At 39.2% G+C, this 24,799-nt stretch overlaps 1 protein-coding gene across 5 annotated transcripts in view; it reads left to right on the top strand.

Moving 5' to 3' along the window:
* The window catches only part of TTC28 (tetratricopeptide repeat domain 28), a 389,347-nt gene that overhangs the window by 77,287 nt on the left and 287,261 nt on the right, over nt 1-24,799 (top strand). Inside the window, exon 1 of one of the 5 annotated variants that reach the window (XM_079763233.1) lies at nt 3,327-4,381. The exons of the other annotated variants lie outside the window; for them this stretch is intronic. Within the exon in view, the coding sequence (XP_079619359.1) occupies nt 4,355-4,381 (27 nt within the window). The 5' untranslated portion in view covers nt 3,327-4,354. Of the gene's footprint in view, nt 1-3,326; nt 4,382-24,799 lie in introns of those variants that run through there. 5 annotated transcript variants of the gene reach the window in all.

Raw genomic sequence — 24,799 nt, 5'->3', positions numbered from 1 at the left:
CACGATTTACTGGATGTTGGTATTATAACAGAGCAAAGTCCCTGCTTCCTTGGAATTTGTTTTTTGTGGGATTCATAAGACATTAAATAAATAAACAAAATATCTTCTATAATAATAAAAGCATAATATGCTAATTAGACCGGATGTCCTTCCGGATGACCTTCCGGACGAAGCCAGGGCTGCAAGGAAAGCCCGGGTTCCAGGTGCCTGCCAGCGGCTGGAGGGAAGCCCGGGTTCCGAATACCAGAGGGAAGCTGGTGCCGGCAGCTGGGGGAAGGAAGGCCTACTCTTGCACGAATTTCGTACATCGGGCCTTTAGGATGTCATAAGGGCTTTGAAGTAAAACGTAGCAGGGCAAGGAAGATAGAAAGTACTTGTGTGTGAATCATGATGATATTATTTTAGAGGAAATGAGGAAAGGCAGCCTTTCTTATATTTGAACAGAGTCCTGTAGGAACCGAGAGAACCAAGAGGGTATCTAGAGGAAGAGTGATTCAGGCAGAGGATGCAACAAGTATATGCTTGATGTATTCAAGGGACATGAGATGGCTAGTATGGTAAGGGCTGAGAGAGAAGTAAGAGATGAGTTCTGAAAGGTTGAGGGGTCCAGATCCTGAAGTGCATTACTGGCCATGGTACCTTGGCCTTATGCTCTAGAACAGTGGTTCTCAACCTTTCTAATGCCGCGACCCTTTAATACAGTTCCTCATGTTGTGGTGACCCCCAACCATAAAATTATTTTTGTTGCTACTTCATAACTGTAATTTTGCTACTGTTATGAATTGTAAATATCTGTGTTTTCCGATGGTCTTAGGTGACCCTGCTAGCGGTTCTCAACCTGGGGATCCCGACCCACAGGTTGAGAACCGCTGCTGTAGAGCCCAAGATGATCAGAAAACACAGATATTTACATTACGATTCATTAACAGTAGCGAAATTGAAGTTATGAAGTAGCAATGAAAATAATTTTATGGTTGGGGGTCACCACAACGTGAGGAACTGTATTAAAGGGTCACGGCATTAGAAAGGTTGAGAACCACTGCTCTAGAATGAGTTGTATCATCTCTGAATTTTTAATTGGAAAACTTTCTTTAACCATCTTTATTTCCAGTAATTTCTCATTCTAACTCCTGGAACACTTATTTAATACATAACTCATATGTTGCTTAACTGATAAGGCAATTCTTGGTTGTCTTCTTATAGGTTTTCTGTTCTGTCCTAACTTTTTTGTAACTTCCTCTAGCATAGACATAGCCTTCACCTACATGATGCTTTCCACCTCATTGGTACTTAATATATGTTTGTTTTATGAGGCTCTGGCCTCAGATGTCAGCGGTAGGAATTTGAAAGCAATGTCTAAGAAAGAAGTGAAAGGACTTGGTGATAGATTAGATGTAAGGGATGATGATAAGGTTTTAGTTTGTGATCATGGAAGAGTAACAGTGCAATGGAGAGATAAAGGAAAGTTGGCAAAATAAACCGATTTTGGGATAGATTGGTAGATTTGGTTTGGAATTTATTGAACTTCCCATGCCAGTAGGATATTCAAATTAAGCTGTGCAGAATGACTTGGATGTCAGAACATATAAAGAGTATTGATATTATTTGTGACTGCTGCCTGCAGTATGTAATTACAAGAGCATGGACAGCTTGTTACTCATTTCTAGTGCCTGGAACAGGGGCTGGCAAATAATAGGTGTTTAAGTCATAGGCAATTAATGGTGTTGTCAAGATGAGAGGTAAGGTAGGTGTATACCTCTGATGCACATCATGGAATCAGTTCATTGTGGGTCGGAATTCCAGTCTTATCACCTTCTATGTGTTGTTGTCTTGATTGAACAAGCGACCTCTCTGAATTTGTGTCCTCATCTGGAAAATGAGGACCTTCCTTGCAGGGCTGTGAGATAATAATTGCGGGCATAGATCCTGGCATGGAGTAGCCACTTAAGAAATAGTACCTATTCATTCAGCTGTAATTAATGATACTGTTACAAAGATAATGCTTTCACTTAAATTTCAGGCTCTTAGGCTTAGAAAAGATCTCAAAAGTAATCTGTTTCAGTTAACTGTTTTGACTATTTTATTTTACTTGTTTTTAATCCTCACCTGAGGATACCCCTTCCATTGCTTTTCAGAGAGAGAGTGGAAGGGAGTGGGAAGGGGAGAGTGAAAGAGAGACACATTGATGTGAGAGAGACCCATCTTTTGGTTGCCTCCCGCACGCATCCTGACCAGGGTTGGGGAGTGCATCTGCAGCCCAGGTACATGCCCTTGACCAGGAATCAGACCTGAGACCCTAAAGTCCATAGGCCAATGCTCTAACCACTGAGCAAAAGCGGCCAGGGCTGCTTTGACTATTTTAATGACATTTATAATATAGCCAGCATCCAATTTGCATATAATCACACCATATCAGCCAATCCTGCCAATGCATATAGAGCTCTAAGAATAATGAGGGAAACATTGTTGGAACATTGGACTCATAATACACCAGTTACTATTATTATATACACCAGTTAGTGTTTTAGTAGCTTACTACTTTTTATAATCCTAGCTATCAAAATAATCTCATGATGGGATAAGAATTGATAGACATGTTGGATGTCAAATAATAGAATTACATAGTATTTTGTATTTAGAGATGTATCTCCTTAAATAGGATGGAATCATTTTACAGAAGATGAATGAAACTCAATCTCCATAGAAATATTTTTTATAGTAAGAAATATTGCTAAATTTAGAGAAGCGGAGTTGTGTTTTTTTTACATGAAGTGATTTTATTTATACAGAGATCAAAAATAAGGAAAACTAAGCAATGCATTGTTTAGGGACAGATACATATGTGGATAACATAAAGAAAAGCAAGAGAATGATCACAAAATTTGGGCTGGTGGTCACCTTTAGGGATTAGGAGATAGGGGCTGGAAGGGCCACAGAGTTGTCAGAGGAGCTGGTAATATTCTCCTGAAGTTTGGGGGCAGGTAAATGTGTGTTTGTGGTATTATTTTAGCAGTACATATTGTCCCTTAAAGTAAGCTTCAACTCCATATCTATCTATCTATCTATCTATCTATCTATCTATCTATCTATCATCTATCGTTTATCTATGTGTCATCTATATATGTAGATATACATACTCATCTATATGTATGTTTCCTAATTTCTAAAAATTAAATTCCTTTTTCCTATCCTTACACTTAGTATTTAGTTTGTGGCCTGTTTTTATTTTATTTTATTATATACAGAGTCTATTCTTGATTAATTTTTTTTATCTTGTCAGATACTCAAAGCTTTTTGCTTCAAATCACACATTAAGATTTTGTAGCCTTTTGATCTAGAGTCCTTTCCTGTTTCTTTTTTCTCTCAACATAACTTACAAATGTGAGTACATCTTTTGAAATGATTTCCTGATTTTTGTAGATCTCTTCTGGCTGTGATTTCTGAGGAGCTGTTGGGTACCTCTGAATCGTTTGTTTTACTTTTTGCTTTGGAGCAGATGTCGTGGCACTAAGACCCAGAAACCGATTGCTCTGTGTGGCTGGAGCTGGGCTGGCTGTTCGCTCGCACTGAAGGGAAGGAAGTCATTAGTGCAGACTGAGCTGTGGAGTTGGGTTCTTGCAGGATTTCCTTCCAGCCTTTCCCCACTAAGGTTCTTGGGAATTAAAAAAAAAAAATCTAAACACACAAACCAAGTTTTCCTATTTACAGTGTTTAGGGAAGGTAGGCATTTGGGGAAGGGCAGATCCTTTCCCCAAGTTATCCAAGAAGGAAGAGAAAACAGCGTAAAGAAGCTCTGATTACAGATCTTTGGAATTTTCTTTGCTAAATTTTACAAACGAGAAATACACCCAGAATTTTGGGAATTGCTCCAGGCTGCGCGTGAGGGTTTGATTGCTTGTCTAATCTTTTTTCTTTCTTTCTTGTTTTTTTTTGAGAAGAGGAGAATTCGCCAAAAGGGGTTTGGATGGCAGAAGCCCGGCTGGGTTTCTGTAGCAGCTCGTGTTTTCCAGCTCTTCTCTGAGGGAGGGTCTCTGCAGCCGGCTGGGAGACCCCTTGCCACAGGCTCCTTTTGCAGGCTCTGGCCGGGGCGGAAAATGCCCCGCTTTGGCAGGAGGGGTACGCTGGCTGCTGGGACTTCCTAGCCCAGTGGGAAGTGTGTTCGTGGTTTGGGGATACTTTTCATTGAACTGAAAGCGAAAAGGCTGGACTCTCCTGGGCTTTTTCCCTTCGCAGTGAACATGGGAAAGAATTAGGGGGTGGGAGGGAGGCAGCATGACTTGCAGTCGCTGCTGCCCTGCGTCTGCCCCCAGCCCCCAGCCAGCATCTTGATGTTCCACGTATCGGCTGTACAAATATGATGAAATGGCAGCCCCGGAAGAAGGTAAGTGTCCTGGAGTGGGGACGGGGCCCGGATGCCCTCCACAGGGAAGGGTGACAGGGAGCGGTGGCCCTTGGGTCCCTCCACTGCTTCCGTAGTTTGCTGGGCTGGCCGGTTCCAGCAGCTTCGTCCCCTTAGGGACTTGTGCCACTCCCTTAGGGACGAGTTACCAAGTCTGGTCTGCGTCCACTGCCCGCTTAAGTTTTTCCTTCTCGGTTTGTCTGGACTGAGCCTCAGGGGTGACAGCTCGGGAACACCCGTGGCTTTAGAAGCCCTGCGGAGTCAGGGACACGATTAGCTTTGCAGGAGCCAGCCAAGAGCTGCCAAGGACTTGGGAATGCCCCATTCACGGGGAGCCATTTGGGGCTGTACCCCGACACATTCCAATGTCCCCGCAGGTGGGTGTTGTAGCACCTACTTCCCCAAGGGGTTAATAGGCTCCAAGCTGCTGGCAGCCGCTTCCCCAGGGCCCCGCTGGGGGGCGAGCATCCCCAGCACAAACCGCCCAGCAGCTGGTTCCCTTGCAGCCTGAGGCTGCGGGGCCTCCTGACCGAATGCCTGGGGCCCTGCCCAGGAGGGCCTTCTGCCTGCGGGGTTCCTGGGCAGTCGTGTGGGCCCGCGTGAGTGAGAGCGCCGGCCATTGTGCACTGGTGTGTGTCTTGTGCGTGTCAGCGTGCACGGGCGTGTGTACATCGATCGTGGGGAAGAGGGGGAGGGGGCACTTGCTTTTTGCAAGATTATTTCCTAATATGGCTCCTTTGTTGAGAACTCAAGAAAAAAAAAAAATCCAGTGGTTCTATCAAAATAAATTGCTATTGGTCCCAGAAATAACGTTTCTAAATGTGGGACTGGTCCCTACCCCAGGACGGTCAGGGAGAGACAGCTTTCTTCAAGTTGTTGGCATCTGTATTTGGCTAGGGCTCCCTTTTGCTAACTTGTCTGACTGGCGCTAACTGTTAGATGAACCCAGTGGTTCACTGCACAGCACGACACCACCCCCCCCCCCCCACCTCTGTTGGCCTCGGTTTTTATTGACATTCTTCTGAGGGAAAACATAGCGAACTGAATGTGCTGTGCCCTTCCCCAGCCGTGACCTGTCTCTGGTAGCAGCTGCCTGGTGTTTTACTTGAACTAGCTAAACTGACTCTTTCTTTGTGGCATGATGTGTGATACCATGTTTTACATCAGAGCTGAAATAGAAATTGTGTGAAATGCATGAGAAGATACTGTGCATTTGTTTTATTGCTAGAGATTCTAACAAATCCCGCTTCAGTATAGCCTGGTGAATGGAAAGCTTTTCTTTGATATCTAATTGATTCAATTTTGATCTCTGACACTAAGTCATTTCTCCCTCATTCCGAAGTCAGAATCTTTCATATATTAGTTCTCATCATAGAGCTTCTTTCAGTGAGATTGGTTTATTTTAGTTAAGCAATCCATGTATCTTCCCCCCAGATCCTCATAAAAATCAGAGTTGGGATGAGGAAAACCCACAGAAGAAACCATGCAGTTAAGTAAGCAGTTTAAACGATGCTGTGTATTCCTGAAGCCCCCCCCCCCCCCAATTTCTTCTATATTTGTAAATTGCATATTTATGAGTACTTTTAAGATGTCTGCAGACTATACATTCATAAATGTCTGTTTTTTCTATTTTACCCAATATGCAGTAACTCATGTGGTTATGTCTGTGAAAACCCCTCTGGGTACTGGTATTGCTTGAACCACGGAAGTATTATTCTTGGCAGTCAGGTGGATTTCTGGACTCTGGAAGATTCTGTTTCAAGTGTTAGGATTCACTCCGCAGTATTTATTCACTCTGATGCTTAAATTGCTATACCAGAAGGTTGTGTTTATTCACTGTATTCATAATCCCAAATCATGTTATAAGGATCCAGATATAATTCTGAAGAGTTCATAGAAGATTAAAAAATAAGCTGAGCCATCAAATATTGTATGATTATTTGGTGGTGGCTTGAGAACAATTCTTGCTTCTACATTGGAAATAGAAGATTCCTTGGAAGAGACTCAGTATTAAACTCTGGTAGGGCACCAGTAAGTCTTTACAAAGATTAGGTTTATTTTCTTACTCCTGCAAGAATATTCACATGATCAGATCACTGCCATGGTTTCTGGCTTAGTCTGTTAACACATTTGTAGTGGTACAGTCACATGCCATGTGTTTTGCCAAACTGTTTCATAAAAACCATTTACACTACAGATGAAAAGTGAGACTGCATTGATGTGATTTTAACAAAGCTAGGAAGATCATCCACAGACTGCAGCTATAAGCAACATTTGTCTCTAGCTGGCCATCATGACTAGGATTGCTGGTAACTTGCTATCATAGTGCCCGGTCAGCCTCTACCAGTGCTGGCTTTTTTGTTCATGCTGGTGTCACTGTAAGAGAAAGACCCTAGGTTCTAGGTTTCTTTGTTTCTAACTGAGCATGCAGCTGGGGTACACGATTGAAGGGGAGCTCATCACTCTGCTTTTCTTTGCTTACTTGCTGGGTTAAACTAAATACTAAAATTCAGAATGTGGGCTCTAGAGGATTCAAATAGGATCTGCTACTTTTTCACAAAGAAACCACCAGAACATGATTGATTGTGTTCCACCTTTGTTGTCTACAAAAGATTAGAAGTGAGTGTCCAAACATTCTGGTTTCTTTAATAATCCACTCCAGTCTATAATCACTGATCAGCTGCCTCCTGCACGCCCCACACTGGAGATCTATGAATCAACTGAAATATTTTAAACCTTTTTACATTTAAAATTCATACCACCTCTTAGAATAAAGTCTAAAAATACCAGTTTTATAAAGTAATAGTTCTTATTTACCTTTATATCAAATAAATATTTATTGAGCATCTATAGTATCTTTGGCACCAAAAAAGAGGTATGAGCTCGGCAGGTGTAGCTCAGTGGCTCAGTGTAGACCTATGAGGACCTTAGGCCCAGTCTTCTAGAGCTAGTGAGGACCTTAGGGCCCAGTCTTCAGAGTACAGTGTGCCTCCCACCAAGGGCCCGTAATTCCCCTAATAGCAAGCTTCTGTGCAGTTGTGATGGCATTATGGTAAGGATGAAATTTAATATCGCACAAATAGCAGGTGCCATTTTTTATGTACCTGCTCTATGCTAGGCATCACTGCTTGCTCTATATCTATCTAATGAAGTGGTAGGTGTTATAATTTGCATTTTGCAAATAAGGAAATAGACTTGGAGTGAAATGACTTAATCAGAGTCACACAGCATGGTGGCATCAAGAGCTTAGATTAGACCAGGCCTTATTTACTTCAAGACATGTGTTCTTCACATGTGTACTTGGGATTTTGATGACCAGGGCTCTTTATACAAGGAAGATAAAGCCTGAGAGCTGAGATGATCCCAGTATAGGAAGGTTAGCCATCGCTTTGCTTCCTCTTTCTAGATATCAGCACCAAGACAGACTTCTTGCCTCCCCTCTTGAAGAAACACAATGATCTTATCTACCTCAAAATTCTTGGAGCATTTAGAATCTTTGCCCTTTTAGGCTGATGGTTTTTATTGATAGTAACCTTTATATCTCTTTATGTATATCTTTATCTTTTTATGTATATATCCTGCCTCTCTATACTTCAAGCTCCTTGAGTATAAGAACCATATCTCACACCTCTTTTTAAAAAAATAGATTTTTATTGATTTCAGAGACAAGGGAGAGCGAGAGATAGAAATATCAATGATGAGAGATAATCACTGATCAGCTGCCTCCTGCACGCCCCACACTGGAGATTGAGCCCACAACCTGGACATGTGCCCTGACCGGGAATTGAACCATGACTTTCTGATTCATAGGTCTACATTGAGCCACTGAGCTATACCTGCCGAGCTCATACCTCTTTTTTGGTGCCAAAGATACTGTAGATGCTCAATAAATATTTATTTGATATAAAGTAAATAAGAACTATTACTCTATAAAACTGGTATTTTTAGACTTTATTTTAAGAGGTGGTATGAACTTTAAATGTAAAAAGGTTTAAAATATTTCAGTTGATTCATAGATATTAGACTGGAGTGGATTATTAAAGAAACCAGAATGTTTGGACACTCACTTCTAATCTTTTGTAGACAACATCAGGGAGGGAGGGGACAAGTACACTTTCACAAAATCCTCATGGCAGTCATTGTTAAGACACACCACCAGGCTCCAGGGACCAGGCTCCTGATCCGGGTGATGATCCTTTTTATTAACATAACCTTATTGCCCTGGCAAAATGTACTTCCCCCTGTTTTTACAGTAATAGGCTATCATGCAGCACATTACTTTTATCTTGTATTTGCAGAAATGATAGTAATTAAAATGCTCATCTCATAGGAACATGCTTGTTTACACTTCTGAAGTGATTGATTTCTGCTCTTTAAAATCCAGGGATTAGTATCAGATAACACTGTGTAAGTAAGACTGCAGTCAAAACCTTCAGGAAGCTGCTGCTGATTGGATTTTTTTTATTGCTTATCTAATGTTATTTTACTGTTCACACATAATAAAAGATCATTAATAGGAATGTGTCACATAAGCTACATTAATAATGTCATTTTAGAATCATATGATGTATTTATCTTGTTATACTTGTCACATTAATATAATGTGAATCTGGCTTCTTAAATGACTTCTCTGATGGAGCTTCATTTAAAAAGCTTATTTGGAAGCTCACTTGTAAAGATTTCGTCCTGTAAATTTATCTCTTGGAATAGCTTATTACTTTTACAAAAGAGTGCATTTCAAATCCTTGTATTTTCTTTCTGGATTAGGAAGCTTAAGTCTCATATTTTAATGCAGCTATACTAAATTACTTAGTTACCTTCCTAAATACCGTGCTAGTTGATATGATTAAATTATTTACTTTGGGCCACAGTTGGTGTGATAGTATAAAATTAGACTTAAAAAGAATCAAGCATTGTGGACAAAAGTAGTTTTAAAGAGAAGGCTTAGAAATTCCACGATAAAGGTCTTTCTGCAAATCCATTCTATATACCATTCCCACATCAGTGCAACTAGAGACCCAGGTTTTGATTCTGACAGTTCCCATGACTTGTGTTCTTGGGTGTGTCATTTAATCTTTCACATCTGACTCCCCACTGTTATAGTTTAGCTCCTCATCATCACTTGCTGAGTCTATTGCAAATGGCATCCTAATGATTTTTCATTCCCCTTCCCCTTTTATTCTCTGGTTTTTCCTTCTTATTCCTTTTAGAGTAATTGTTAAAAACAACACACATCTGCTCACATTATTCACCTTTTTATTCATTAGGCAAAACCATTTATTTATTTAGTATTTATTGAAAGTATTACAGATGTCCCCCCCTTTTTTTATTAATCTTCTTCAAGTCTGCTAAGTCTCTCCATCAGCTAGTAGAGGTCTCCGTCTCCAAACTGTGGTAAGCCCACCTTGTTCTAGCGGGTGTGCAAGAAAATGACTGGGTTACAGGGAAAATATGAGAACTTCTGTTTTTAAATATAAAAGAATAAGAGATAAATTAAGCTTTACTAATCTTTCAAGGTAGTTTGACACTTGTGTCCTCATTTGTTCATAGGCCACAAGGGGTTCTTAGTGGTGCCCACTCATTGTTCATGTCACCGTCAGTGTGCTGTGGTACACTGTCATTTCCATCATGAAAAGGCTTGCCTTAAGTGCTTAATTTTATTAAAGAAAAGAAGAAAAAAGAATGTAGTGTAGGTTATATAGTGATGAAGAGGATGGGCTCTGAAGCTAGACTGCCTGAGTTTGAATTCCAGCTTAATAGCTGTGTAGCCAAGTAATTTAACCTCTCTGTACTTCGAATGTCTTATCTATTTAACGTGACTGGCATCTAGCTTTTGAGGATATAATGTAAAATGCTTACAAGGAGTGCCTGGCACATAAATATGCTCACTACATTTTTCGTGTTAGTACGATTGTACCCTACAATATAGTTGGATATGGTTCACCAGGATTCTGTTTTGCATGTAAGTCCATCTTTTGCCTAGAATGCCTTCTCCTCATACTCTAACTTGTCTTCCTTTTGTCCCTGATTATGCTTTTAGAACTAGCACAACCTTGTCTGTATGAATTCTTCGATAATTGCTGGGCATAGTTGGCCACTCCTCCTTGTATGGGCCACAGTCATAGCCCTGTACTGTAACTGTTAGTATGTCTGTCTGTCTCTACCATTGTAAGGTTTTGAGGGATAGGCATAGAGTAGGAACTCAATGGGTGAATATTTGAAAAAATATAATGCATTTATGGGCAATGATCTTCAACCAGTTGGCAAAATTCTCTGACTTGCCAATTATTGGAAATGGCCTAACTCGCAAGTTTATCTCTACCTATTCTCACCCTCTCAGAACACCATCTATACTTATAAAAGGGTAATATGCAAATTGGTTGGGACGCTGTCACGCAATGACCGATCAGCAGGAGGGCGGGGCAGCAAGCTACAAGCGTCGGGGAGCTACAGGAGGGCGGGGCAGTGAGCTACGTGCAGCGGAGAACTAGGAGTGGCGGTGGGCGGGGCGGCCAGCTGAGGCAATCGGCAGCGAGCTACTCGCACACGGATTTGTGCACAAGACCACTAGTATTGATTATAAGGGAGGGTAATTTATTAAAGGGATAATAACCAGGAACCTATTAAAAATAAAGTCACAGTTATAAAAGTGGTGGTTGTTCATTTTGGGTGTACTAAATGCAACCACATTGCATACTTTAAATGGTTAATTTTATGTTATACAAACTTCACCTCTATTGAAAAAATAGAAAAAAATTGTAGTTATAGTTGACGTATCTCACAACTTATAAGACATCAATGCATCAACAGCATAGTTGTAAAACAGTGTAGTGAATATTTTCTTCAGCCCTAAATATTTTTGATTTTGTAAAATTGGTAGGAAATGGTCATCTATAGAAAACTATTTTCAGGAATCTTTGAGAAGCTGGGAATGGTTGATGGATAGACTTGATAAGAAGTGAAGGAAGTCAGTGATGAGGAAATTTGATTTGGCACCTTTACTGTTCAGGAGCTAGCCAGTAAGTACTGCCAGTGTGAGAGGCTACAGAGTTTAATTAGCCCAACTTCAAGAGAGGGAGCCAGCAGCCACCTTCACTTTGCTAGTCAGTCAAGGTGATGACATGCTGTGGAAAACACAGCGGAAGCAAGGGAAAACCTGAAATCCCTGGTAGCTTTAGCTTCCACAGTGAATTCATTATATCATTAATAATAACAATGTTATGTCTCAGCTTTAACACTGCTTTATTGATGTGCTAAAACCATGTAGTTTTATTGAAAGGTATAAAAATTATATCATTTAACTGACATTATCAGGTTTATATGAGCTTTTGTACTAACCTTTCTTGTTAGTCCCCCTCTTAGTTTTTGTAGCTTAAGAGGAGTATTCTCATATATAGTAATTGAGCCATTTAATTATTCACACTGTTATTTAACCTGTTAGAGTTTTGTCTTTGCTATTTTGAGTATCCTTTTAGCATGTATTTTAAGGAAAGACATAAAATTATATCCTTTGGTTTATACCTTTTGTATAATAAACTTAACATTTCTAGAAAGGGTACAGGAAATAGTTTGATGGCAGTCGTCAAAATTGCACATATGTTTTTTGATGGCTTCAGTTTGGACTCTTAAAGGACTGAAATTTCTCTCACTTAGTTTTTGTTACGTAAGTCAATGTCCCTTCATAAATGCACCCATATTTCTAGTATTATTAAAGTTGTGAGATGTAGTATTTCAAATTTACATCATGTTGGGGCACTGAGACTTGTAGAAACACAGATATTGAGGCAATTCTGAGTTAGAGAGCAGTTAACTGTGGAATAGGGTCAAAGTGGAGTTGGGAGCCAGGAGGTCATTGTGGGAACACATTGTGTTTGAATACATTGTCTCCCAAACATGCAGTATACCTAAACTTGAACCTAGAAATGTAATAGTGGGGAGTATGGAAGGAAGAAACTCACAAGGAAACTTTGTTGCACATCCTGGAATAGCTTTGTTATAGCCAATATTGGCATAACAACACATAAATTATAAATACTTTCTTTTTATAACGGATAAATGACTTCTTATTTTAACTTATCCAATGTAGGTGTTCCTTGTTTTAAGTAAAATAAAAATACAATATTTTGAATCTGAAAACAGACTGAATGCCACTTGTTTTATATAACTAAAAACCTTCAAATCTATTATATTTATCTGGATCGTTGCTTCATTGCTCTGAAAATTAATTGTTAAGTATGTTGAGCATTTTTTATATTTTTAATACTTATAAATGAACATAACAGGAATGTATACACATATTTTCAGGATCATGCTAAATTGTGATATCTGTGAAAAGCTGTATGCATAAGTACAGATCTATTAGATATTTTTGGAGCTGTGTTTGTGAAGTTGAGATTCTCAGGCATAAATGAGATTTTTTTTTTTTGAGGAGTAGAAAGAAAATGTCATAGTGAGTGGTGGTGGGACCATGATCATTTTGGTGGACTTTGGGTCTTTATTACTTAACTAGAGGCCCGGTGCATGAATTTGTGCACGGGTGGGGTCCCTTGGCCTGGCCAGCGATAGGGGCTGATCAGGGCTATCTCCCACCCTGATCAGGGCCTGGGGCTGATCGGAGCCAGACGGCTGGGGGGTGGGGATGGGGGTGCTGCAGTGGTTGCCTGTGGGAGTGCACTGGCCATCGTCTGCTCCCTGGTGGTCAGTGCACATCATAGTGACTGGTCGATCAGTTGTTCAGTCGTTCAGTCGCTTAGGCTTTTATATAATTAGTGTGTTTTTTTCCAACAGAAGGTGAAGGACTGGAGAAAGAAAAGATAAAATACAAACTACTTTGTTTTATTGTTAAGAATTTTGGTAAAGACATTAGGTTGAACTACGTGAAATTGCTGATGTATGGCCATCTTTTACATACAAAAATAGAAATTTACTATGGTCCAATTAATATTTGGGGGGTTAGGAATGATGGTGATAAATATTAAAAATTAAGACTACAGTGTGTCTGAGGGACTAATTATGCATTTTAATATTCCATAGTTACCATGGTTTCCATGGAAAAAATTGCTACTCTAATATTTAATTTATCTGTGGTATTCTTGTGAATTTCCTGTTAACTGAAATTTAATTCAACTGCCAGCCCTTGTTAAATTTCAACCATTTTTTTTTATGTGAAATTTTCTAAAATACATTGCACATTTTCTGCCTTCATACACAGAAGGTACTAAGCATGATTTAAAGTTCTCCTGATTATTCAGGATTATTATCACAAGCATGAATTATTCTACTTTGCTATAATATAGCAACATTATAGGAGCTTTTAAGGAATGTGGAATTATTTGTTCCTATTCTGAATGACCTCAGATTGCCCTTTTGTTTCTTTTAAAATACTTTCATGTCTTCTTTGTACAGTTTTTATCTTTCTTTACATGTTGCCCAAAGGAATGCTGCTGTCATGTGCCTACCTCTTGAAATTCTGTTTCATATATGTTTCCTCTCTGTGGTGGGTAAACTATGCCACTAACTGAGCCTTAGCTGTGACTGAGATGAAAGTAAGTAGACACTGAATGAGGGTTTCTCTTAAGAATATATGAACTTTAGAGTGTGAATTGTGGCTTTTCATTTTGACTGCTAAGAGATTTTTTTAAAAATTTACTTTCTGGTTTGAGGCTTGGTTTTAGATTGTTGAGATGGTTAAATAGTGACCTTTTTATAAGTGAGATATTTATTACGCTATTGATTATTGAGAGGTAGGTATATTTGAGGATGCATGGTCACAGAGACTGAACGATTTGATAAATACCATTGTGGTTTTCCCTTTTCTGACTTTACTTTGGTGTTTCTGGCTTGGCTTCTCCCCCAACCCCCAATAACTTGTTTAAATATATACAAGCAATAAAATACTATAGTGGAAGGAACCTAGTATTAGTAGTTTATGTGAAAGGTAGAATTGCATAGCCTAGGGAGTACATGTGATAACCTTTGAGAAGATACAACCAAAGAGTGTGTGATTCATTTAAATGTTAACTAGTTACATATTAGTTAACCAAAACATTTTTTTGTAACACAAATATTATTTATTTTAAACAACTCTTTTTGCTTTAGCCTAGATTTTTGCCAGATAGTATTTATGATACTGAGATTTAAACATTTTTAGAAATGAAAGGAACCTAAAGGAGCATTTAATTTACTAGTACAGATTCAGAGGCAGAGTGACAGTAGGGTACAGTGATTCCTTCAGAAGAAGCATGTAGCTCTTCAGAGGCTGGCCCTAGACCTGAATACTCTAAGGCTGGGGTGGGGAATCTTTTTCTGTCAAAGGCCATTTGGATATTTATAACATCATTTGCAGGCCATACAAAATTATCAACTTAAAAATTAGCCTGCTGCCGAAACCGGTTTGGCTCTGTGGATAGAGCATCGGTCTGCGGACTGAAAGGTCCCAGGTTCGAGTCCGGTCAAGGGCATGTACATTGGTTGCAGGCACATCCCCGGTAGGGGGAGTGCAGGAGGCAGCTGGTCGATGTTTCTCTCTCATCAATGTTTCTAGCTTTCTATCCCTCTCCCTTCCTCTCTGTAAAAAATCAATAAAATGTATTTTTTTTTTAAAGGAGAAATTAAAAAAAAAATTAGCCTGCTATATTTGGTCAAACATTTAATTAACTCATGGCTGATGCCTTGGCATGGCCAGGCCAAATGATTTTTCTGGCCTTATACGGCCCATGGGCCAGATGTTCCCCACTGCTATTCTAAGGAGAGGGCCAGTAGTGCTTCTACTTCTTCTCTAGTCCACTATGTAGGGTTGGGCTTATTTGTAAAAAAATAAAACCCAAAACCCCCAGTTATATAAATGGTATATTTTGAAAACACAAGAAATCTATTTGCTTTTAGATACATCTGTGACTTATTTTCCTAAAATCCCTTGTGCTAATGCTTAAGAACTCCATGGTAAAATGCATATATATTAGTAGCATTTGTTTGCTGTTTGTTAGCTTTGTTGGTCTATCACACAGCAAGACGTTGAAAAATGTCATAACTTTTTGAGGTAGCTGGTAGGGAGGGATTCATGAAACATTGGGATCATAGTCACTGAGAGAACTGGTTTGAGGTGGAAAATGGGGTCACTTTGATAGGGACCCTGAGCAGTCAAGAAGCAGTGTTAAGGGAGTCTGTGTTTTGGAGGGATAGGAGAAAGAGATAGTTGACAGTGGAAATAGAGAGCTGTTGACCACAAACTTTACATATGTCATAATTTCAAGGGAAGACCAGCTCTAGGTCAGAGTAGATGACACAGAAAGACCAAGAATAGCTTATCTGAAAAGTAAACAACTTATGTAGGTTAACACAAACATGAAATAGATCTCATTGATAAGCATATCATCAGGATGTACTTGTCACTGTTCTAATTGCTATCCCATTTATAGTGGTCACAAAACAATTTTGAACTGGGCTATTATGGAACCAGTGTTTCCAGTAAACAACTGTAACTATGGGTAAATGATCAGTGTCAATTTGAACAGAACTGTCTCACTTTATTTTTTAAAGTGGATCCATAATATATCTTTGTATTGCATCATACTGGATTAAGAATGAATGAGAATGTAAAATTCCTAAAGTTAATTTTTAAATTATTATGAATCTATAGGACATACTGCTGACATTTATAAGTTGATTAAAATAGAATAAAATTATGGAGAAGTAGACATTTTTATCTTTTTGTTTAAAATTCATATGTAAAATTTTAATTTTAAGAGATACCAATTAAAGAAAGGATCGTAAATTACATATTATTGACTACTAGAGGCCTGATGAATGAAGATTTGTGCAAGAGTGGGCCTTCCTTCCCCTGGCTGCCGGCACGGCCTTTGCTCCGGCCGGATCTGCCTTTCCGCTCTGGCCCGGAGCCACCTTTCCGCCTTCCCATGCTGCCCAGAGGCCCGGAGTGTCTGGGGCAGTGCAGAACGCCTACATTGTCGCCATGGCGATGACGCAAGCATCCTGCCCAACCCCGGCCACTCTGCATATGCAAATTAACCCACCAGGTTTTTTGGTTGGGTAAATTTGCATACTCACTCCTGATTGGCTGGTAGGTGTCACGAAGGTACTGTCAATTTGCATCTTACTCTTTTATTAGTGTAGATGTATAATTACATATAAAATATAATTAACATTTATACTGACCAAATAAACCAGGGAAGATTAATAGGCACAGAGGTTATAATATCTCACCATGGATGAGTTTTAAACACCAATATAAAATGTACAAATTTTGGGTAAATAGAACCAGATATGTGTTCAGAGTTTAAAATATACATAATTTCTTAATGGACTCTGTAGTCCTTTTAAAGGCTTTTTCAATGATATGCTTCTAAAGGGAATAATATTTAAAATCAAATTTATTTTAAATGATTAAATTATTAAACATTTACTAAAGTTGTTGGGGATGCAAATATGAATAAAATACATTTCCTCTAGAAGGGAGGATAAGACAAGTTGACAAATGAGGTGGCATATGTTAAGTATCACCAGAGAGAGTGACTAAAAGGAGAGGTCACAGCTGAGTTGGTTGAAGAAGGGTTTGGAGTGGGATAAGAATTAGTGGACCAAAAGAGTCTGCATGGTGGAATGGCATTTCAACTGGACTTGGTGGGCTCATTTTTATCGGACGGAGACATGGAGGCCATTCCAGGCAGTGAGAGTAATATAGGGAAAGGCAAGCTCTAAGCATGTTTTTACAACATGGTAAGGAATCCCAATTTGGCTGGAGAATAGACTGCAAATGCCAGCTGAAATCCAGATGGTAATTGGCCCCAGAGATGGTGAAATTAGGGTTTCACATGCTTATTCTCCTCCTAATGCTTGGTTAGTAACTGGTTTTCCTCACACTTTCTTATTAAAAGAAAATGAAAAACTGAGTAGGTTGCAAATGGTGGGATTTTATTTGGCTCTGCAAGGATTTTTATAAATACTACAGCAGCTGTTAACATGTTTTTCATGATTGCCCTATGCCTATCAGAATGAATCTCCTCATTGTTTCATTCATAAGTCTACATTTGACTCGTTTATCTTTGAATGTTTGCCATTCTCATTTGTTTGTACTCCTTTGGGTAAAATTACTTACCTGATGATAAGAATATCTTAAATTTGGAATTCTAAGCACTTCTGACTTAAGAATGTTATCTCTTTACTACACATATTATGTAGGACTGTTAAACAACCAGTTTGAAGTCTGTAGCACAATTCACAAAGCAACAATCTCTCCTGTATTTCCAAATAAAGTATTTGAAGGGAATGATATTTGCAAAATGTGCTATAGTGGTAAATTTAGAGAGTACAAGATAATTACTTGTAATTATGGCAATTTCTGTAAGGGAAATCATCTTAATTTGTTCCTACTAAGAAACAGAATTGCTCTACTCATAGCATTTGAATCTTTTTAGGAGATTAATGCTGTGTGCCTTCATTACTTTGAATGGACATTACAGCTTTTCACTACATCTGAAATTACCCCTTTAATTCAAGCTTCTGTTTGAATTTCTGTTGAATTCAGTCTTCATTTTAAAAAAACGATATTCCAGAGCCCTTGTTGAAGAGAACTTACATGTCCATCCTAAGCAAATTGTAAAAGAATACTACATCTCTACTAGGAGAATAAATTTCCAAAGAAGTCATAGTCTAGATGGTGAAAAAAGCCTTTAACTCATACTTGGAGCAGTCTCCTGTCATGCTATTCCCTGAGGATTTAAAATTTAGATGGCCTTAAGGCTGATTGGTAATTGCTATGGCTTAAAAGGAATGCTGTGTCTCTGGGTATTTTTATGAAGACAGAATTCTGACTATTTTTTAATTTTTAAGTATTTAATTATACCATTTGGGAAAGGTAACTTGTACGTAGTTAGGACAGAGAGAAAATTGGAAGGGGAAGAATGAGTTTATGCCAGAATATCATTAATTGGAAGTAATATTGAACAAAAAATGATGGATATATGTCTACATAGGTGACAAAGGTGCTAAGTATGGAAAGTTAACTCATTGTTAGGCTATGATTGTCCACAAAAATAAATGATTTCAGTCTTCAGAGCTGCTGGGGTGACTTAAAAAATTCTGAGTTTTTCAATTAGCACTGATTTCTTCATATTATGCAGGAATTTCTTTTGGCGTCAGTGAATTGAAGCTGGTGCCTTAGTGCTAAAATTTCTGTCTCCCCTGGTGCCAGGTGCAGTACTCAGCACAATCATAAGCTGTTCATGAGTAAAGCAGCTTTAGGCAGATCAGATAGAGCCAGTAAGATGTAAAAGCCGAAAGTGACTCAAAGGTTTTTTGATTTTGCAGTGTCCTGTCCTTTCTGCTAAGGCCTAAACTTGCAGTCAAACTTGGAGTAATTGATTAAATAATTAGTTCAATATGTATTTATTGAAGATCTATTATGTGTCAGGTGCTGCCATTTATATAAAAAATTAGGAAAAATGAGTAATGCTTAACGGTGATTCTATTATTTCAAAACTTGAGCTAGTTCAGTTTATCTGTATGTTTGCTAAGTAAGTTAGTAATTACTGAATTAGAGAGACCCAACGAATTTACTAACTATATGAACTAATAATTTATGAAGTGTTAGACTTTGGGGGTGTAGATTTAGATATAATATGATCCCCATTTTCAAGGAGCTTACAGTCTAGACAGGAAGTCAGATGAGAAAATAAAGTTTTGCAATACAATATGATAACAATAGTACTGCATACAGGGTGCTGTGGGAACACTGAAAAGCAGGAGAAAGAAGGAGGAGGTGATGTGAGCTAAGCCTGGAACCGTGTGTAGAAGCTGTCTAGGTTAATAATCACCATGTTTTGTTTTGTTTTTTAATCCTCATCCGAGGATATTTTTCCATTCATTTTTAGAGAGAGTGGAAGAGTGAGGGAAAGACAGAAATATTGATGTGAGAGAAACACATCAACTGGTTCCCTCCTGCATGCGCCCAGACCAGGGCCGGGGCTGGGGAGGAGCCTGCAACCGAGGTATGTTCCCTTGACTGGAATTGAACCTGGGACCCTTTGGTCTCCAGGCCAACACTCTATCCACTGAGCAAAACCGGCTAGGGCTCACCATGTACTTTTAAATAATAGACTTTCTCACAACTTGTCCTTTCATTTTTATTGTAGTGATTTTGAAAAGTAACTAAAGTAAAATACCGTATTTTCCCGTGTATAAGACGACTGGGCGTATAGAAGATTTTCCTGGGTTAAAAAGTCGTCTTATACGCTGGAAAATACGGTAATTTAAAAAGGGTTCATTATCCGATTTCGTTTATTATTTTCATGCTATCACATTGTTGTTCATAGCTTGATTGCCTCTTAAATACTTTTAGAAGATAAATGTGCATTTCCTACACAATCACCTCCAATTTAGATTAGTTTTCACAGTTAGATTCTTAATAAAATGAGTGGTACCTTTAGCCTTTTTAAATTTTTTGCTTTATGGCATAGTGTCTTCCTTTAAAAAATACTTTAATATACAGACCTTTTGAATATATTATACCATATTAATTTTTTCCTTAGTTTATATTAGATTTAAAAAATCAGTTCTTAAAGTATATTCCACTAGTTACTGAAGAGGAAAAATTCTATGGTTAAATAAATTTAGAAGTGTACACACTGTCTCTTTTTTGGAGATTCATTTGGCATACTGTGAGGGTTCTCAGAAAGGAGGGGAGGAGAAGAGAGATTTCTTTACCTTTATTTAACCAAGTATTCCCCAAATATTACCTCTTTTAAAAATAATATGGAAGGGGGGGATGAGGACAAATATGTGATACCTTAATCAATAAAGAAATTAAAAAAAAAATAATAATATGGAAGTATATTTTGGGAATTACTTTCTTAACATATCTTTGTTTTGGAATCCTACCTAATAAAATGGTAATATGTAAATTACCATCACTCCGCTACGCCCACGATTGGGCCAGCGGGAGGTGCAGGGGGCGGGACTCGGGGTGGCCGGGGTAGCCGATGGGGCCAGCGGGACGCTGAGCTTGCGTCGCCAGCGGTGGCGCGAGCTCAGCGTCTGCGCCATGGCTGTGCTGCGGAACAGAAGGGGCCTCTGGGGCAGCGAGCTCACGTCCCGCCGCGTACCATCAAAAGTCGGGGAGCTGGGTGCCTGTCTGCTGGTGCACCAGGCCTTTCAGAAGCCTCTGCCGAGCCGGAGACTTCTGAAAGGCCTGGTGCACCAGCGGACAGGCACCCAGCTCCCCCGCGATCCAAAGCGAAAGCGTGGGAGCTGGGTGCCTGTCCGCTCCGGCACCAGGCCTTTTGGAAGCCTCTGGCGCGGCGGAGGCTTCTGAAAGGCCTGGTGCACCAGCGGACAGGCACCCAGCTCCCCCGTGATCCAAAGCGAAAGCGTGGGAGCTGGGTGCCTGTCTGCTCCGGCACCAGGCCTTTCGGAAGCCTCTGGCGCGGCGGAGGCTTCTGAAAGGCCTGGTGCACCAGCAGACAGGCACCCAGCTCCACCGCGATCGAAAGCGAAAGCGTGTAGGGGACCCTACACGTGCATGATTCAATCATGCACTGGGGCTCTAGTTAGATATAAGAATTCTTACACATGGTCAATATGGAAATATTCTTTTATGGCTGAAATTTATTAGAATGAAATAAGAAAGAAAGCAAGAGAAAGAAATAAAATGAGAAGACTATAGAAATAGAGAGCTGTGAGAGAAAAATATTGGCAGCAGCAATAAAGGTAAAAAGGAAACTTATCTTATAAAAGTTACAAAATGTTATTAAAATGTGACATAGTGAAATCCATTTATCAGGTTCCTGGATTTAACATTTCCCCAGAGATATGAAAATATTGGTAAGTGCCAAAGCATTTTTCTCACATTTAATTTTTTACAGTGCTCAAAACATTTCCTTACTGTTTTTCCTGAAAAACATTAAAAAGGTTTCACTTTATTATTAAAGGACTAAAATTTTAACAATATAAAGTAAGATAAGAGGGCGTAGTTCCCTTCGTGAATTTCACAATTGGGAAAACATTTTCCCTTCCTGACTTTTTAAGAGCAGATAAGTTAGAGGTGCTCTTATTTATCTGCCCGAGGTTGTGTGAACTGTAGTAGAATGTCTTTAAGTCTTCAATGAAGGCTTGAATTGTTTAATTATTTGGTTACATTTTTTGATGGAGTGCTGCTGTTATTCCTTTGGTCCTCTACTAGTATAAAAGGCCATTTCTGAACTGGATTGGGGGGCGGGTCAGGGAGAGCCATTGAGTCCATCCTAGTTTTGCCAGATAGCTTAGAGAAGAAAAGAAGTTGAGTGGGAGGAGCATGCTCTAAGTCCTGTCAAAATATTCCAGTTAGCTCTTGCTTGGTGCATCATCAAGTAGTCACTTTACACCAAAGCAGCCTGTAGAGATAGGGGGTAAGAAATTTGGGAAATTGTAGAGATCCTTTGGGGTTAGGATGTAGCAATATTAGGAATTAGAATGGCCTGATACAACTCCAACTAACTACATGAAGATAGATTAGAAAACTGTGTAAGTTGACTTTTTATTAAGTTATATTCATAATAATCTCTGCTTAGTTATTTTTAACCTTGGCATATTAAAATTGTTTTTAATGTTATCAGCTGTACTGAAGAGAACCAAAAGAAGGTTTTATTGTTGTTTTCCTGCACTTCCACTATTCAGTGAATAAGTCATTCATTGAATAAATATTTACCAAGTGCCTATTGAATTTTGATAAGGGAAGCAACACACTTCTTGGTGACAATGAAATAGTGACAGCCATTATCAAAGTGAATGGACTGCAGGAGAAAGTGAGACTGAGGAGATAGTGTTGGGTTCTGTTGTTTTAGTGAGGAAGAGTTTCCCTTACTCTTTCTCTAATCTTCCCCATTCTATCTCAACTTGCTTAAACTGAACTTGTTCTTCAAGGCCTTACTCAAGCCCTCCTTTCCATGAGGCTTTGTGAGATTCACCAAATTGGAATTAATCCCTTCATTCACTGCATCATTTTGCCCTAATATTATTAGAGCAATTATTGCAGTTTGATCAATTGATCAATGAATTAATTGACTAGTTTATTCTTTCAGAGTGTTTGTTACACACTATATCAGCTTTTGGCATATCAGAGAGGAGGCTGATGAATAAGATTCCATCTCTGTCTTCAGTGAACTAATTGTACATTGCATATTGCGTGTTTGTATTGGTTTCTCCCACTAGATCTTAAACCTCTGACAAACAGTGATGATTCTTACTCACCCTCTCCCATGTGCCCAGCATAGTGCCTGACTGTACAAGGCATTCAGCACTGCCATTGAATATATTTAATTTGTTTTTGTTTCTGGCACACAGAACTGAAGATTCATGGATATTGCTTCATTATAGTTGAAATTTGTATAATAGGCTTATATAGGAGGAAACCAAAGTTCTGACAGCTTATATTAAGTGACATATCCAGCTGTGTTTAGTAAGTCAGTAACAGATGAATTCATATTATGATACTTTTTACATTAGTTTGCAAGCCATTGAACTAGTATGCCTCACTTTAGCTTATTTTAAATAAACCAAATAACTGAAGAACTATGTTTTAGAAATATAATTTGTAGTAGAAACAAAGGTTTTGAGCTTTGTTTATATGTACAGTGATTTAGTAAGCAATAGAATCAGATGTCAAAAGGCTTTTAGGTCACTGGTTGAGTAGCATTGTGGTTTATTATTTACCTTTTGTCTACCACAAATGTTCTTCTAATCCAAGAACCCAGAGTAAATGTTTGCCGAAAGTCTTTGCAACGCCTAAACAATGAAATATTCACATGCTTTAGTGGTAGCAAAATTGAATGACCAACAGCTGCCAGCAGCTATTCCTTACTGATCTAATCCAGGAGGTTTGTGAAAGGGGAACACATGGATCAGGGCTAACTGGAAATTAGCAAAGATCTGAATGTCTGACTAAATGTGGTTATAGTTTGGTGTGATAAAACACAGAGGTGAGAAATGGCCTCATATCAAAACCTAGTGGTGAGAAAGAACTTTACTGCAAACAGCTATGGCACAAACACAGAATTAGGTATGAGATGCCTTTATTGGTACTATATTTAAGGAAGTTATTAGACGTATACTAGGGCCTGGATAAGGAGATAATGCTTCAAAACTACGTAAAAAAGCATGATTTCTGCTAGAGTTTAGTTGGGAAGCATATGTTAATATGCAAATTGTCCCTGCAGGAGTTTGACCGGGAGACCGATAGCTAGCTATGACATGCGCTGACCACCAGGGGGCGGCGCAGAATGAAGGGAGGCCCCGGCCGGCAGCTGGCAGCCGGGGAAGGGAGGCCCCAGTCGGCAGCCAGAAGGCCTCTATTGGGCCTGATCGCCTGTGCATGAATTTCATGCACCAGGCCTCTAGTTCAATTATAATATAGTATCCTAAGTATTCTAATGGAAGTATGCACTACTAATCGTGGGAAGACTGAGAAAGGAATGTGGGGGAAATAGAGGTTTCCCACACTTGAGGGCTTTGTTGGAGGCAGGGCATCACCATAGGTAAAGGTAGGAATATGTGAAACAGTAGTTTGCATTTGTTTATTATTTATTTACTAGAGACCTGGTGCACGAAATTCGTGCACGGATAGGATCCCTAGGCCTGGCTGGCAATCAGGGCAGATGGAGGCCTTCCAGCTGCCGGCCAGGGCCTTCCTTCCCACAGCTGCCGACTGCTGGCTAGGGCCTTCCTTCATTCTGTGCCGCCCCCTGGTGGTCAGCACACATCATAGCGAGCGGTCGAACTCCCAGTCAGTCTAACTCCCAAGGGGACAATTTGCATATTAGCCTTTTATTATATAGGATTGTGAAAGTGTCAAGTATGATGGACAAGTAACTATAAGAACCTGATTTCCTGTATTCCTTGATTTTTTTATAAACTGGTACCCAAAATGACAAATAATCAGGAAAACGAAATTTTCTCTGGGTCTTACTACTATTTCCTAATGCTTAATGTAGTATCCATTAAATGAGTGAAAGGACAATCTTTTATTACATCTTTTTATGTGCTATTATTTTATTAGGTGGTTTTCCAAGTTATTTCATAAAGTTTATTTTACATGAGTCAGGTATATCAAAGAACCTGGCGTTTTCAGATGTAGCATTCAAGATTTGAATTGTTCTAGTCATCTCAAAGAGCGATGTAGAAATTGGTGATCTTGATAAAGCACGCAGTGGCCCATGTGCCACCTGTGAGTTACTTAGCTAATGAGTGAGCATAGCTGACTACCCAGCAACCTCATATTAAACCACTTTATAAAATACACATTTGGGTTGCTGCTAATGTAATTTGACTTCTCCTTACTATGGCAGTGTCCACCATCCTCCATCCTTCTCTTTATCACAATAACTGATGTGCGATGTAGTAGCCATCATTAGC

This window comes from Cnephaeus nilssonii (assembly GCF_951640355.1).
Source record: "Cnephaeus nilssonii genome assembly, chromosome: 22".
Classification (NCBI taxonomy): domain Eukaryota; kingdom Metazoa; phylum Chordata; class Mammalia; order Chiroptera; family Vespertilionidae; genus Cnephaeus; species Cnephaeus nilssonii.
The sequence above is the reverse complement of the archived record's forward strand: the minus strand, read 5'-3'. Positions and strand labels throughout refer to the sequence as shown.